This window comes from Gadus macrocephalus, chromosome 15 (assembly GCF_031168955.1).
Source record: "Gadus macrocephalus chromosome 15, ASM3116895v1".
Taxonomy (NCBI): Eukaryota; Metazoa; Chordata; class Actinopteri; order Gadiformes; family Gadidae; genus Gadus; species Gadus macrocephalus.
Window position 1 is genome coordinate 16,462,419 of NC_082396.1, and position 15,000 is coordinate 16,477,418.

General features: G+C 47.2%; 1 protein-coding gene across 1 annotated transcript in view; it reads left to right on the forward strand.

Annotated features, from left to right (window-relative positions):
- Nucleotides 1-15,000, forward strand: part of ehbp1 (EH domain binding protein 1) — a 143,946-nt gene that overhangs the window by 77,662 nt on the left and 51,284 nt on the right. Inside the window, 3 exon segments of the mRNA XM_060073935.1 lie at nucleotides 5,934-6,764; nucleotides 9,314-9,355; nucleotides 11,383-11,529. Of these exon segments, the coding sequence (XP_059929918.1) occupies nucleotides 5,934-6,764; nucleotides 9,314-9,355; nucleotides 11,383-11,529 (1,020 nt within the window).

The following is a 15,000-nucleotide window of genomic DNA, read 5'->3' on the forward strand; positions in this document are numbered from 1 at the left end:
ACACACACACACACACACACACACACACACACACACACACACACACACACACACACACACACACACCCACAGCCATCCCCTGTCATCCCCAGAGGGCTACAAAGAGTGATATATGCGTGGTGGTCCTGCAGGTTGATTTGCTCCCCTCGTACACACTCTGGCTGCCTGATAACCTCTGCTGGCCCTGTTAGGCATGAATGCCACCCTGTTGACAATAACCACAGTAGGGGAGAGGGAGGACGAGCCAGGCACCCAATATCATATCAGCAGCCTGCTCCCCTCCAGGTACTCCGTGAGCCCTGGAGAAATTACCCAGATACTGAAGTAATACAGGGGAATATGCCCGACAAGATAGCCTGTGAATAGCTGCAGTGTTGCGGCCATTTCCCCATGTCCAGGTCTGGGGGAGATGTGCATCCCCACCACGACGACACCGCTGTCTCTTGCCAGAGCTCTATGCAGAAAAAGAGGTTGACACCAAACATGCAGTCCACCGAAACAGACATATTGATGCATGCCGAGCCACATTAGTACAATGTTTGGTCATAAAGTAAAGGTCCAGAAGAGCGGTCAAATTTTGGTAGCACTTGAAATAAATGGACCGAAATATGCTCCTCAAGAGCAAGGCAGATGGCCGACAGAGAGACGCACCGAGCTGGTGATCCTTACAGATCTGCAGTCGTACATAACGCAGCACAGTGCTCCACTGCAGCAGCACCACTCCACACCATCTGAAGCAAACACACAGACCTATTTGGCATATTGGAAATAAACAAGAATTACTGCAAATAATACCACTGTTTGGCCCCTCATGTAGATTTCACCGTCGCACCAGGCCTGATCTCCTGTGATTCGTCCTTTATCAAGTACACACTGGGTGAAGGATAACCTTGTATGAACCTCTGCACAGACAAACAGACAAAACAAATGTACTATTTAACCCCATGCGGAAACGTACACTCAAACTACACATTTATTTGATTACTGACAGCCTTATTTCTGGCCATACATACTTTGTTGTGCCTCAGGTTACCAATAGTTAGCTGCATGTTGGATACCTTTTCCAGTATTGGACACAGTTCAAATTTCTGCATGGTAAATGGTCTGCATTTAAAGAGCGCTTTTTCTGTAACCAGTGGCCACCCAAAGCGCTTTGCAATATTGCCTCACAATCACACACACATTTATACACCGACGGCGGAGTCAGCCATGCAAAGGCGACAGCCAGCTCGTCGGGAGCAGTTAGGGTAATGTGCCTTGCTCAGGGACACCTTGACACTCAGCTAGGAGGAGCCGGGGATCGAACTAGCAACCTTGCGGTTACCAGCCTGAGCTAGTGCCGCCCCACGTGGGTGCTTTGTCTTCTCATCGTAGACTGTATAGAATAATACTATTTTCAACTCAATAGAAAATAATTGTTGATTCTATTCAGTTGACAAACAGGGGAATAACACAAAAGGCAGGTCCTTAGAAAGACACAACTTTCTGAAGACCCTGAATAATACAATTAATATATGCATAAAAATATATATATATCAATGTATTACAAATATTGAAAACAATACTTGTGTACATACCATCACTGCAAGCAGTGAAGGGCTGCATTGGAGTCTCTCTCCCCGTGTCATGTTGGATAGCACTGTGGCTCTTTGTCTCCTGGGCTGGTTGTTTTATGGAGCACTCTGACAGGCTTTCAGGCTGGAGAGTTTATATACACAAGGCCAGCGATGGTGGTGGAATATAGAAGGAGTAGAAAGGAGTCACATCTGTCTGGGCCTATTGTGTGTGGCTGATAGACATGCCCCTGTGCTCGCCTCTTGCTTGCCCTGCTATAGGACTCAGACTGCACTGAATTATGACAGATAAGGACAATCAATATCTGAGGGGGCATGTGAATATTTAGAGTCACCGTTTGGAAAGATCCCTTATCAATAAACCCTGTGTGTGTGTGTGTGTGTGTGTGTGTGTGTGTGTGTGTGTGTGTGTGTGTGTGTGTGTGTGTGCGCGCGTGTGTGGACAAGTGTGTGTGTCTGTGTGATGTTTGTATGTGTGTACGTATGTGTGAAGTTTGAGTGTGTGGGACGGGCGCTCGCGCATGTGTGTGTGTGTGTGTGTGTGTACGTGCAGGTGACTGTGTAGCAATGTGTGTGTGCGGCTATGAGTTTGTTGGTCCATGTACGAGAGCCACACAGAGCTACCAACCTCCTGTGTGCATTTACACTGCAGTGGATTATCCTCACGTGTGCGTGTGCACGTTGCCGTGCGCTCTGTTTGAAGAATCTGTAGGTTGAGAGTGTCATGATTGTTTGGACTGCGAGCGTGTGCCCTGGCCTTGTCTGTTGTGTCAGTGGGCTGTGTGTGTGTGTGTGTGTGTGTGTGTGTGTGTGTGTGTGTGTGTGTGTGTGTGTGTGTGTGTGTGTGTGTGTGTGTGTGTGTGTGTGTGTGTGTGTGTGTGTGTGTGTGTGTGTGTGTGTCTTTGTGTGTGTAATGAGGCCAAGGAGAAGTCATTTCCCATGCTATCTGATAGTGGAGCGCTAACAGCAGCCGCCGTAAACGGCCGCAAGCTAGCGCAGCTGCCAGGGGAGGGGGGTGGGGAGGGCTATCGATGATTGACAGCCATGGAAGGCTGTCAGTCACTGAGCTGGAGGGGAAGGTAGAGCGGGGAGGGGGGGAGTTCCGCCCGGGGGCATAGAATGGTGACATTCAATCCAAGCCTAAAGCTTTGTCTGTGAGTACGAGCAGAGGAAATGAAAGGGGAAGGGGTTTATGGAGGGCTGTGTAACTCTTGTGTCCAGTGAGTTGGATACATTCAATCTGTCGCCATGCTTTAAAAAGGGTTACTTGCTCTAGTGCCTAAAAATAATCTCCATTTTGCTCTCATCAAACACCAGGTTGATATTTTATCTGCAACGTGTTGCCTAAGTTTTTTTGTCAACTTAAAGTGTCATACAAAGTCTGCCGTGTCCGCTTCAGAGTGATGGAAGTCTCTGTGGGGTGTGATCCACAGCTGCACACGTCGAGGTTCAACAGTGAGGTCAGACGGACTAGTAGTACACACAGAGACCTCCGGCCGACCCTGAAACAAAACACCACGTCGCAGCCACTCTCACCTCAAGTCTCTCTCTCTCCCTCCTTTTACCCTGCCTGGCTCTCACTTTCTCCCACTCACACGTTTCTGTCTTTGTTCCCACCACTCTCTCTCCCTCTCTCTTTCTATCCCCATTGAGCGGCGGGCTTGTCGCTCTCTTTCACAGCCCTCTCGGGCTGGAGGGAGAACAATGGTCGCACACTTTCCTCCCCTGAATGCTGGATAGTAACCCAATCAGTCTCTGTTCTCTCACATTCTTCCTCCATGCTTTTTTTGGTTCCTTTATTTCACTGTCCCCGTCCCCCCCATTTTCGTGACTGGGAAGTGGAAGAGGGGTTAAACGTGTAACGCTTGGCTTCTCCATGGCGTGTTCCTTCTACACTGCGTTCTCCTTCTGCCTGTATTGCCCCGTTATACTGCTACAGGCCTACACACACACACACACACACACACACACACACACACACACACACACACACACACACACACACACTCACACACACACACACACACACACACTCACACACTCACACACACACACACACACACACACACACACACACACACACACACATTTACACTTCGCACCTTTCTTCTGTATCTTCCATACACACATTTGGCGGCAGTGTTTTATCTTGCCTGCTGAACCTACTAGAAACACACAGGCACCATTACATAGACCTTCTCAAGTACACACGTGACACACACTCAACGGTGTGTGCATACCTAGTTGGTCACGAGTACAGACTCACTCACGACACTCTGCTCACTTATCAGGCAGACATACCCTTTCCCTGACTCTCTTGCATGAACACACACTGGTTCAGATTTTATTTGTGTTTTGCAAACATTTTATCTGCCCCTGTGTAACACAAACTTGATCTCAAACAACTTTCTGTTACGAGTCTACAGGTTATTTTGGCTCTCGGTACCCTCTTCGTGCAAGAAATGAGAGGAAAGAGGTGGGAATGAAATGCACCTTCAAACAAAAGACACAGTGATTACTGGTAAACTGAGAGATGTTGCTCGGCACAACAACCTCGAGTTTCCCGTCGCTCTCCTTTATACCTCGACCCAACAAGAGTTTTGGTCAAATAATACTTTCCATTAGATTGAGTTCCAGCCTCAAAGCACTACAGCCACCCCGCCCCCCCACACACACACACACACACACACACACACACACACACACACTAAGGCCCCAGCCTCTCGACAGACACCTGTAGATTTATACAAGGTGGTAGGGCACTGTGTTGCTGCTGGACTGGTGGTGGTGTTCTGGTCCTGGCCTGGTCGATGGGGGATTTTGATGCTGTGATGGTGTCTTTGTTTTGCAGAGTTGTTAATGTTAAAATGGTGTGTTGTTTTTCTGTTGCTGTGAGGTGATTGCCATGTCCATGGTGTTCCAGGTCATTGTTCTTTGGGCAGTGTTAAAGCTGCTGTAGGTAATTCAAACTACAGTGATCGGGGCGGTGGCTCAACGGGTAGAGCGCCTGCCATGAAAGCCCAGTCCTTACGGAAGCGACCCGGGTTCGATTCTGGCCGGGGTCCTTTGCTGCATGTCCTCCCCTCTCTCTCCCATACCTTCCTGTCTTACCCACTAATATAGTCATGGAAATGCAAAAATAAATCTTTAAAAAAACAACTCTATAATGATCATATGAAACATAAAGTATGGGAGGGAGAGGGTCGGGGCATGCCCAGATAAGAGCATCCATACCCTGTCATCAGAATGATTGATCGAAAACAGGGGAGTGCGAGGCATAGATCGACTATGAAGATGGCCAGAAGCAGTGAAACAAACAACCATGGCAACTGATCGGAATTACGTCAACGCTATCCTGCCGCCCTGATACCAGCTGTTATTCCTGGCAAACATGAATGGAGGTTGATATAGGGAACGCAGGGAGAGAGAGAGAGAGAACCACGTCTGTGTGTGTGTTCCTGTTCTAATCTATTTATTTACCTGTCATTGGCTGTGATAATAGTTTTCGCCCCCCTCTCGTTTACTCTCCCTCTCTGTCTCTCTCTCATTCTCTCTATCTGGTGATGGGGATTGGGTTTTGTGCGTCGGTGGATAATCACACCTGTATTTTCTCATCAAACTCTAATCAGACCAATTACACGCGTGACGGAGAGCGTGGGCAGGTTGATGCAGCGGGATGATAAGACACACACACACATCCATACACACACACACACACACATACACACACACACACACACACATACACACACCACACTCACCATCAAATCCACACACACAGACATAAAAACACATCCTTTGGGATTAAGTGCTCTGTCTTGGTGTATCTGCTTTTCTTATCGGGGACAACCATCCCTGACATGACCTGTCAGCTGCCAAGGCGACAATGTCTCGCTCACACTCCCCCGCACGCAACCACACACACATTCATACAGTGCATGTATGTAATTGCCTTGTCCTCGTCCAAGTCTAACGCATGTCAAAAAGTGAATCAGAGGTCACCTGCTATCTAGCCAGTGTTACCCTCGCCCTCCTTCTCAATGCGTCCCGAAACCACATTCAGACTTCAGCATTCCATCCAACAACAACAGCAACAACAACAATCTCTTCAACCATCCTCCTCCACCAACCCCTTCAGGCCAGTTTTCTCATGAATTAGTTGAATAATGTCAATCGGGCCGTTCTTTGTGACATTTCTCTCCCATAGCCAGACATATTTGTGTGCATCTTGACTGTATTTTTATTGTTTTTCTATTTCTGTATTTCTGCTGCTCTCACACCTTTGTTCCCCTCACACGGGGAGCTAAGAGTGATCCTAGCTTCTTTTAATTCCCATGCGGTGTCTCCGTGATCTCCCAGGCGTACGACGGCTTCGCCAACCTGGGCATCTCCCGCCTGCTGGAGCCCTCCGACATGGTGCTGCTGGCCATCCCCGACAAGCTGACGGTGATGACCTACCTCTACCAGATCCGCGCCCACTTCTCTGGCGAGGAGCTCAACGTGGTGCAGATCGAGGCCAACAGCAGCCGCAGCACCTACAAGGTGGGCGACTTTGAGACGGACACCAACGCCTCCATCGACCAGGACAAGTTCTACGCCGAGCTCAACGACGTGCCGCACGTCCAGGTGGCCGGCGCGCAGCACGCCGGCGCCGCGAGCAACGCCGGCGATGAGCCTGACGGCGCTCACTCGGCCGTGGCGCCCGAGGAGGCGGGCGCTAGCAAGGACATGGCGGGAGGGGCTTACTTGCGGCAGGGGGTGTCCGCGCTGTCGCTGCCGCTGCAGGCGACGACGGCACCCGCTGCAGTGTCCATGCATCCCGCCCCCGCCCCTCGGAGGTTCCTGGCCGGGGTCCTTGGGTCAGAGGACGGGAAAGTCCTCCCCAAGGCCGGCCCCGTGGACCCGAGGGACGTACCGCCCAAGGTGGAGAGGGAGGCAGAGCGAGCAAGGCCGCACGCAGAGGAGGCGGGTGGAGGAGGAGAGGCAGAGGGGGAATGTAAAAACTCAGAGTCCTCTGTGAGGAAAGCCACCGCCTCCTCTCCCAGCCAACACAAGCTGGGCTTCTCCTACAACCGGGACGCCGACCTCATCAAGAAGAAGAGAGCCAGCCTGCGCTCCTCTGAATCAGAGTCCGCCTCGGACTCAAACACCCCGTCACCAGTCAACTATACAGACACGTCCCCTAAGCAGGTAGGGTAACACGGACCCACACGGAAAAGGAAATGGAACCATACACGGCCTCTAAACAGGAAGTGAAACGCATACACGTCCGTTAAACAGGAAGCTTCACACCGACGCATCCCCTAAACAGGTCGGTTACACAGACCCATTCCATAAACAGGAAACTAACACTCACACACCCGAAACAGTACCAGTCACACCCTCAAAACAGTCACACGTGTAAACAGGAAACAGTAACAGCCACATAGCGTTAACAGGAAACAGTAACAGTCACACAATGTTAACAGCAAACAGTAACAGTCACACACCTTAAACAGGAAACAGTAACAGTCACACTCCCTAAACAGGGAACAGTGACACAGTCAAACACTGTAAACAGAAAACAGTTACGCAGACACACACGGTAAACAGGAAACAGTTATGCAGTCACACACCATAAACAGGAAAACAATGACAGTCACACACCATAAACGGACCAGTAACGCAGTAACACAACATAAACGGAACACTAACGCAGTCACACAACGTAAACGGAACAATAACGCAGTCACACAACGTAAACGGGAAACAGTTACGCTGTCACAAACAGTAAACGGAACACTAACGCAGTCCCACAACGTAAACGGGTAACAGTTACGCTGTCACACACAGTAAACGGAACACTAACGCAGTCACACACCGTAAACGGAACAGTAACGCAGTCTCACACCAAATTAGGAGACATCCTACAAATTGCATTTTGGGTTATTCTATATAACGTTATTATAATTATGTGCAGTCAACCGATCATTTTCTGTCTGATAAAATTCCATTGGATTATATCTGACACAGCTGAGGTAACTTATTACAAAGAAATATTAATTTTATGACATACAAATAGTATGATAACAGACAAACGTACACAAACACACACATACACACACACACACACACACACACACACACACACACAAATCTGTGTGTAGTTTGTATCTTTCAGTTTCATTTTCACCTGGCGGCTGAAGATCAGCGGTTACCTTCCTGTGTATACACGCCCGCTCCCCTTAAATAGATCACCCCTTGCCTTTCTCTCCCTCTTTTTAACCCTGCGTCTGGCCTTGATTGAAACTCTCTCGGGGAGCCGTCGGGCCCAGGACGCGGGATGTGTCTCACAATCATACCGTTCCATTCCCTCCTTGGGCCTGTTAAGCCTCAAATCACAACCCCCAGATGATGACGGTGATGAGCCCGGTTCTTAGAGTTGTCTGTAACAGAGGAGCGTCTCTCGCTCTCTCTCGCTCTCTCTCGCTCTCTCTCTCTCTCTCTCTCGCTCTCTCTCACTTTCACTCTCGCTCTCACTCTCTTCCCCTCTCTCTCTCGCCCAGCCTTAGATGTTGTCGCTCACCTCGCTGTCGAGACCCCTAACATGCCACGGGGGCCGGCGGGCCTGTCTGAAGAAACAACCCTTCCCATTCCATCCCCGACCCCTTCTCTTGACATTTCATTATATTTTTCATTATATTTCTCATCCCTGCTTTTGATGGCAGTTGGCACCGTGACCGCTCAGGCGTGAAGACGCCTTGCATAGAGCACACCTCTGCGCATCCCATCACGCACACACACACACACACACACACACACGCACACACACACACACACACACACACACACACACACACACACACACACACACACACACACACGCACACATGAACACACAAACACAGGGCTAAATGAAAACACCAACACACTCACACACCTACAGAAGCATGCTTCTTAGGCCGCGTCAATGTTTTTGCGCATGCACATTAAATGTAAGCCTATAGTTGTTTTGGCTCAAGTCTTTACTCTTGCCCCTTTACTATCAAACACCATGTTTACAAGCTCAAAGGTCAGGCAGAGGGGTCACGGAGGGGGGCCCATGGCACTCCATTTAGAGGTGCTTATCTGGCTACCGACAAGTCAAGTGTCCACAGCCCCGGCCAGATGTAAATGGTGGTAGGATAAAGTCTTTGTTGTTGCGTTGTAAACAGCAGCCGCTATGAATACACGGCGCTCTAAGCCGAACATGACCATCCCAGCACTGTTTTGCTTGCTTATGCCCCCCTTATAATACAGACAGGATTACCCCCGCAGATAAGATGCTAAGCTGCCTGTGTGTGTGTCTGTGTGCATGCATCCACAACCCGCATAGACTGTTGTGGTGTGCGTTGGTGTGCATGTGTGCGCGAATAGCTTTAGAGAGCTTCTAACCACTAGACATGGTCAGAAGCTGGGGGCTATATACTTTGTTTATTGATATTAATAGATGTAAAACTATATTGGTAGTGTTTAAGTGTAACAAACTTTCAGACCCATTTGAAAGATCTGATGCAACATTCATACAGTCATCATATGACTGTATGAACGAGATCTGACTTGAATTTGTAGTGAATTTAATTTGTAAGGAAAAACTTTTTTTGCCTAACGACTATTTAACCCTCATCATAAAGACTCTCTATGTTTATTTGTTTTGACGTCAAGGTAAATAATTGTTCTATGCCCTAATGCCATTTTCTTTCTTACTTTTTCTGCCAAAGGAGTCTCCCGTCTCTCCTGTAGAAAGTCCGCCAGCGGAAAAGGTGAGTAACACGTATAAAACAGACGTTTGAAAACACAAAATGACCATCGTAGCAGCTTCCTGTCATGGCATTTTGTATGAGGGGCCGCCTGGGACAGAATTCATACTTGATCTTACACACACTATTATAATCTGGCATATACACCAGTATGCTCATACACACACACTATTATACTCCTTTTATATGTACCGGTATGTAGATTCAGATTCAGATTTTATTGGCTGACAGTAGCCTCTGGCGCTCAAAATACTGCGCTGTCATTTCACTCTGGAATTTCCAGCGATTCTGTTATGCTGCGTTCGCACCAAAAAATTATTTGGTCGCTTGTTTGCATGGTTGCCTTAGTTTGAGAGAGGCTTGTGACCGCCAATTCATTCTCAACCATGGCCAGTCGCTACATGTTTTGGAAGTACCAGAGACGTCAGAAAAACCGACGCAGTCATTTAGGATTCATGATATCATCTGTTCTATAAATATTCTAATCTTGAACCTCCGGCAGCTAGCTTGTTTGCGACCACGCGAACGACTAATTTTTTGGTGCGAACGCAGCATAACAAAATCACTGGAAATTCCAGAGTGAAATGACAGCGCAGTATTTTGAGCGCCAGAAGCTACCGCCTCTTCTGTCAGCCAATCAGAAGCTGAGGAATCAAACTCACTTCCTTTTCAGTCAAACTCTCTCACACACTACTATACTCTCTCACACACAATGCCATTCTCTCTCACACACACTGCTATAATCTCTTGCATAAACAACTATAGTCTCTCACATACACTACTATACTCTCTCACACACTACTATTCTCTCTCACATACACTACTATCCTACACTACTATTCTCTCTCACATACACTACTATCCTCTCCCACATACACTACTATCCTCTCCCACATACACTACTATTCTCTCTCACATACACTACTATCCTCTCCCACATACACTACTATACTCTCCCACATACACTACTATACTCTCTCACATACACTACCATCCTCTCCCACATACACTACCATCCTCTCTCACATACACTACTATACTCTCCCACATACACTACTATACTCTCCCACATACACTACTATACTCTCTCACATACACTACTATACTCTCGCACATGCACTACTATACTCTCTCACATACACTACTATACTCTCTCACATACACTACTATACTCTCGCACATGCACTACTATACTCTCTCACATACACTACCATACACTCTCATACCTACATGTAAAAGGAGTATACCGTATTTTCCGGACTATACGTCGCTCCCGAGTATAAGTCGCATCAGTCAAAAAATGCTCCATGACGAGGAAAAAAACATATATACGTCGCATCGGTGTATAAGTCGCATTTATTTTTAAACATTTAAACAAGAACGTTTAGTCTGGAGAGACTGAATGAAATTGCAATATAGGTGTGTCGGTCCCTCGTAGTTCTGAGAGTAGGCCTATACCGAATTCAGTGACACCGGGATTCCACCGGACGCGTATGCGCCGCGGTCAGATGCCTTCACAAGTCCAGCGGAGGGCTCCAGTTTTCGCCGGCCAAGTCATGCGCTGTGATATGTGTGACAGCTATGTTGCACAAAATTGCAGCTAAGGCTGGGGTAGCTTTGGTTGAACCGGAGGACATTGAGGACGAGAATATAATTTATTCGGTGGTGCAGTAGGCTTGCAGCGTTCAGTTGTAGGCCTAATGAATGACGGTGCCCTCTTGCGGCCGAGGATTATGTACACACAATTTTGGCATATAAGTCGCTTCGAAATATAAGTCGCAGGGCAAGCCAAACTACAAAAAAAACGCGACTTATAGTCCGGAAAATACGGTAATAGTGTGTGTGTATGAGTGTAGTGGTGTATATGCGAGATTATAATATTGTGTGTAAGACCAAGTATGAATTCTGTCCCAGGCGGCCCCTCATAGTTTTGTGGGAAGGCTCTCACCGTAAGGCTTTCATGTGACTCAGGTCCTTCCTCCATGTGCTGACCTCCTCTTGTCCTCTGTGTGTCCCTGCCTGTGGTCCAGAAGGTGCAGTCCAGGCAGGAGGAGCTCAAGGAGAGGGCCAGGCTGCTCCTGGAACAGGCCCGCAGAGACGCTGCCATGAAGGCCGGCAACAAGAGCCCCGTCGGCCCCTCCCTGCCCACACCCGCCAGGGCCTTCACTGCTGCTGAGGTCAGCCCCTGAGTCTGTGTTTTTGTGTTTGTGCTTGTACGTGTGTGTGTGTGTGTGTGTGTGTGTGTGGATATAAATGGATTCTTAAAGGGGAACTATCATACACCAGTGTGATTAGCCATTACAAGCAGGTTTGAAAATGTGCAGCATTGTGACATCACAGGTGGGCGTGTCCACCTAGATGTACGCTGGATAGATCAGTCTACCAGCCTACCCAGTGGACTGCAGCAAACGTTGCTCATCTATCCGTCACACATCTAGGTGGACACGCCCACCTGTGATGTCACAATGCTGCACATTTTGAACAAGGCTTGTACTGGCTTATCACACTCACACCTGGTGGTATGATAGGTTTAAAATCATACAAATCATAAAAATCATACAAAGCACAAAGGGATTAATGTGTGTATTTTTGCATGCAGAGAAGAATCTTTAATGTCCCTGAGAGGCAGTCCGATTCACAATGTCATCATAATACACAAATAACTAACAGTGGCAAGGTTACCATCGGAGTTAGAACTCAGACGTCCAGAGGGCCAGCCCAAACAGACACGAAGCCTGCACTTAATGGAAAGTGATCGTCATAATGATTGATTGATCCTGGACAGGGAATACACCCTACACAGGGTCCTGGGCGTCTGGTTGAATAGTTTGGTTCTTTCAAGCTCCTAACTTGGTCACGAGGTCATGGAGGCTGTTCGTCAATTCATTGTACGTTTCCAGGGAGGTAACGGTGAGATAAAATGAGATGAACTCCATAAGCAGAGGAATCTGTGTGTGAGCATTTTCTGATGGACCTTTTTATCTTTACTCCCTTCACAACTCTCAGGCAACAACCACACCGTCCTTTGATTACAGGACGCGTCACAGCCGCTTTCGTTAAAGGTTCAGTTAAATGCCTTGCTCAAGGACTCTCCAACCGTCGTCTGTCTTGTCAGCTTAGGGCTGTTATGCTCCCAGACTCCAGGGGCCATTGGCTTTTGGTTCTCTCCTCATTCCTGCCTCACACTGAAGAACATCCGCACACGCTCTAAAGCTGTCAGGTACGGCAACTGGTTTTACGGCAGGTCACAGTTACAGCTTACAACGGTCTCAGTCCTCCATCGCGCTCCTTCTGGGTCTGTTGCTACTGTGGGCCGACCCTGCGCACCCCTCCTTTTCAGTGTCTCTTGTCAAGGCAGGGGCAGTTTTTCCGATCATTTAGTTAGAATGCAGCCAAGCCCTTAAACAGACCTTTACTTGTAAAGCGTTGTACTCGGGCACTTCTCAGGGCAGCCGGGAGTTCGGGGGGCTGCTGTTTGTCAGCGGGCAGCTCGATGGATGGCACTCTCCTGAGCATGTGGATAGCATTAGCAGGGTTTAGAGCTGCCCACCCAAAAAGAGGAATTATATGTTTTAAAACAAAAGAAGAAAATATTTAAAAAATAAATCCTTCATTTGGAAAGGCCATCATGTTCACTACCTTCCTACAAAGTTGGCCATCTGCTCATGAACTGAACGTGTTTACGTCCTGCAGATTGAAACCTTGCTTAAGAAGTCTTAATTCATAATTATACTAGCGTTGGTAGTGGTGGTGGGGACAAGGGATTTGAGTGTGAAAATGAAATGAATTCCTTTTGGTAATGAAATATCTGAAAGGCAGCAGCAGCCTTGCAAAGACTTCACCATCAGAATCCTTAAAGCAAGATGACCTTGAATTAAAACATTATTTTTATACGGGAGAGATGTGTCTCAGCCAGCACCTGTATGTTTGTGCATATTACACATTCTATTTATACACTCTGTTGGGTCCAGGGGGGTTGGTGAGTCTCAAGATTAAAAATTTTTGCATAATCCAAAGAAATGCATTAAAAAGCATCCTTCCAAGGACTGTTGGAGGTATTTTTCCTCCCGAGAAGAAAGTAAATTAAGAGTACGTCAAAGCAGTCGGCACGGCAAATGTATTCCCTGCCACCGACAAAAGTCCTCTGCCATCTCCTTGTTGTCCTTCTACAAAATGGCTGCCTTCACTCGGATAAGCTCCTTAAGTCACAAACTGCCCTCTCGCTCTCCTTATTTTCTCCCTCTCTTCTTTGCCTCTCTGCTATTATCTCTCTCCCATCCTCTTCTCTCTCCTTCTGAATTTCTTTACTCATTTCCAAGGACGAGTGGTTAATAACCCCCCCCCCCCCCCCCTCACTAGAGCATTAGAGAAGGGGGGTTCAGTAGGTTGGGTGGTAGCGTGTGGGGGATGGGGGTGTTATTGAATTGATTCCTCTTTTCAATAGAGAACATTGATCAAAGGAATCTGCACCCCCCAACGGGGCTAATGTGCTGATAATTGTTAGCGATTTAGATTAGATTATGTGATGTCTTGTTTTGATTAACGCGCACAAGCTTGTGTGTGTGTGTGTGTGTGTTTCAAATGCAAAGGGAAGGATGTGTGGACTTGGCTTGTCACAGTGAGTGGGACAGACTGGTTTATGTTGATAATGAAAAACAAGGATGAGCAAGATAGTTAAGCTATCAAATTCAAACAATCAATGTGATATGCAGACAAAATTGTCGTTACTTCATTAATAAAGTAAACATCTAAATATATATGAAATTTATTTTAATATTTGTATTGTATATTACTATTGGCTGTATAGTTATGCATGAAGCCTAAGTATAATACCGTAGCAGACAAAAATAAAATGCATGTGAAGGCACATGTAAATTCTTCACTAAACGCACTCACATAGATGTCTTTATTAATTAAGGTAAATGGCTTAATAGGGTGTGTGTGTGTGTGTGTGTGTGTGTGTGTGTGTGTGTGTGTGTGTGTGTGTGTGTGTGTGTGTGTGTGTGTGTGTGTGTGTGTGTGTGTCTGTGTGTGCATTTGTGTCTGCAATTTTAGTACAAATTGACCTTTATCTTGGGTCGCTGCTTCTGTACAATCTCTCTCTCTCTCTCTCTCTCTCTCTCTCTCTCTCTCTCTCTCTCTCTCTCTCTCTCTCTCTCTCTCTCTCTCTCTCTCTCTCTTTCTCTCTGTCCTTCTCATGTTTTGATGTCTTTGACAAATGCACACTATGGTTCATTAGGTCTGTAAATCTTCAGAAGTCATCTACATGTTGATAATCAAGGAGCTAATGAGCATTAATGAGATAAATGAATGAGCATCCTTGAACCCGTCTCCCTGCTTCTAGGCCACACCCACAATGTATGATGCTTCAACACTTACTCTTGAAATGATTGGGTGAAGAAAATTGTATTTATGAAACAGATTTGGCCTGTGTGTGTAATTGTGTTCTGTTAAGTAAGTGTGTGTTTGCATGTGGGGTTTGTGCGTGTGTGTGCATGCGTGTGTGTGTGCGTCTTCGCTCCAGGTCTTTCAACCCATTAGCAGATGAGAGTAGTAATTTCACAGCAGCCTGGTCAGGCTAATTATCAGGATGCATGCTCCGACCAGGAGAACTTTGTGCACGCCACTACCCGCATTTCCGTGCATTT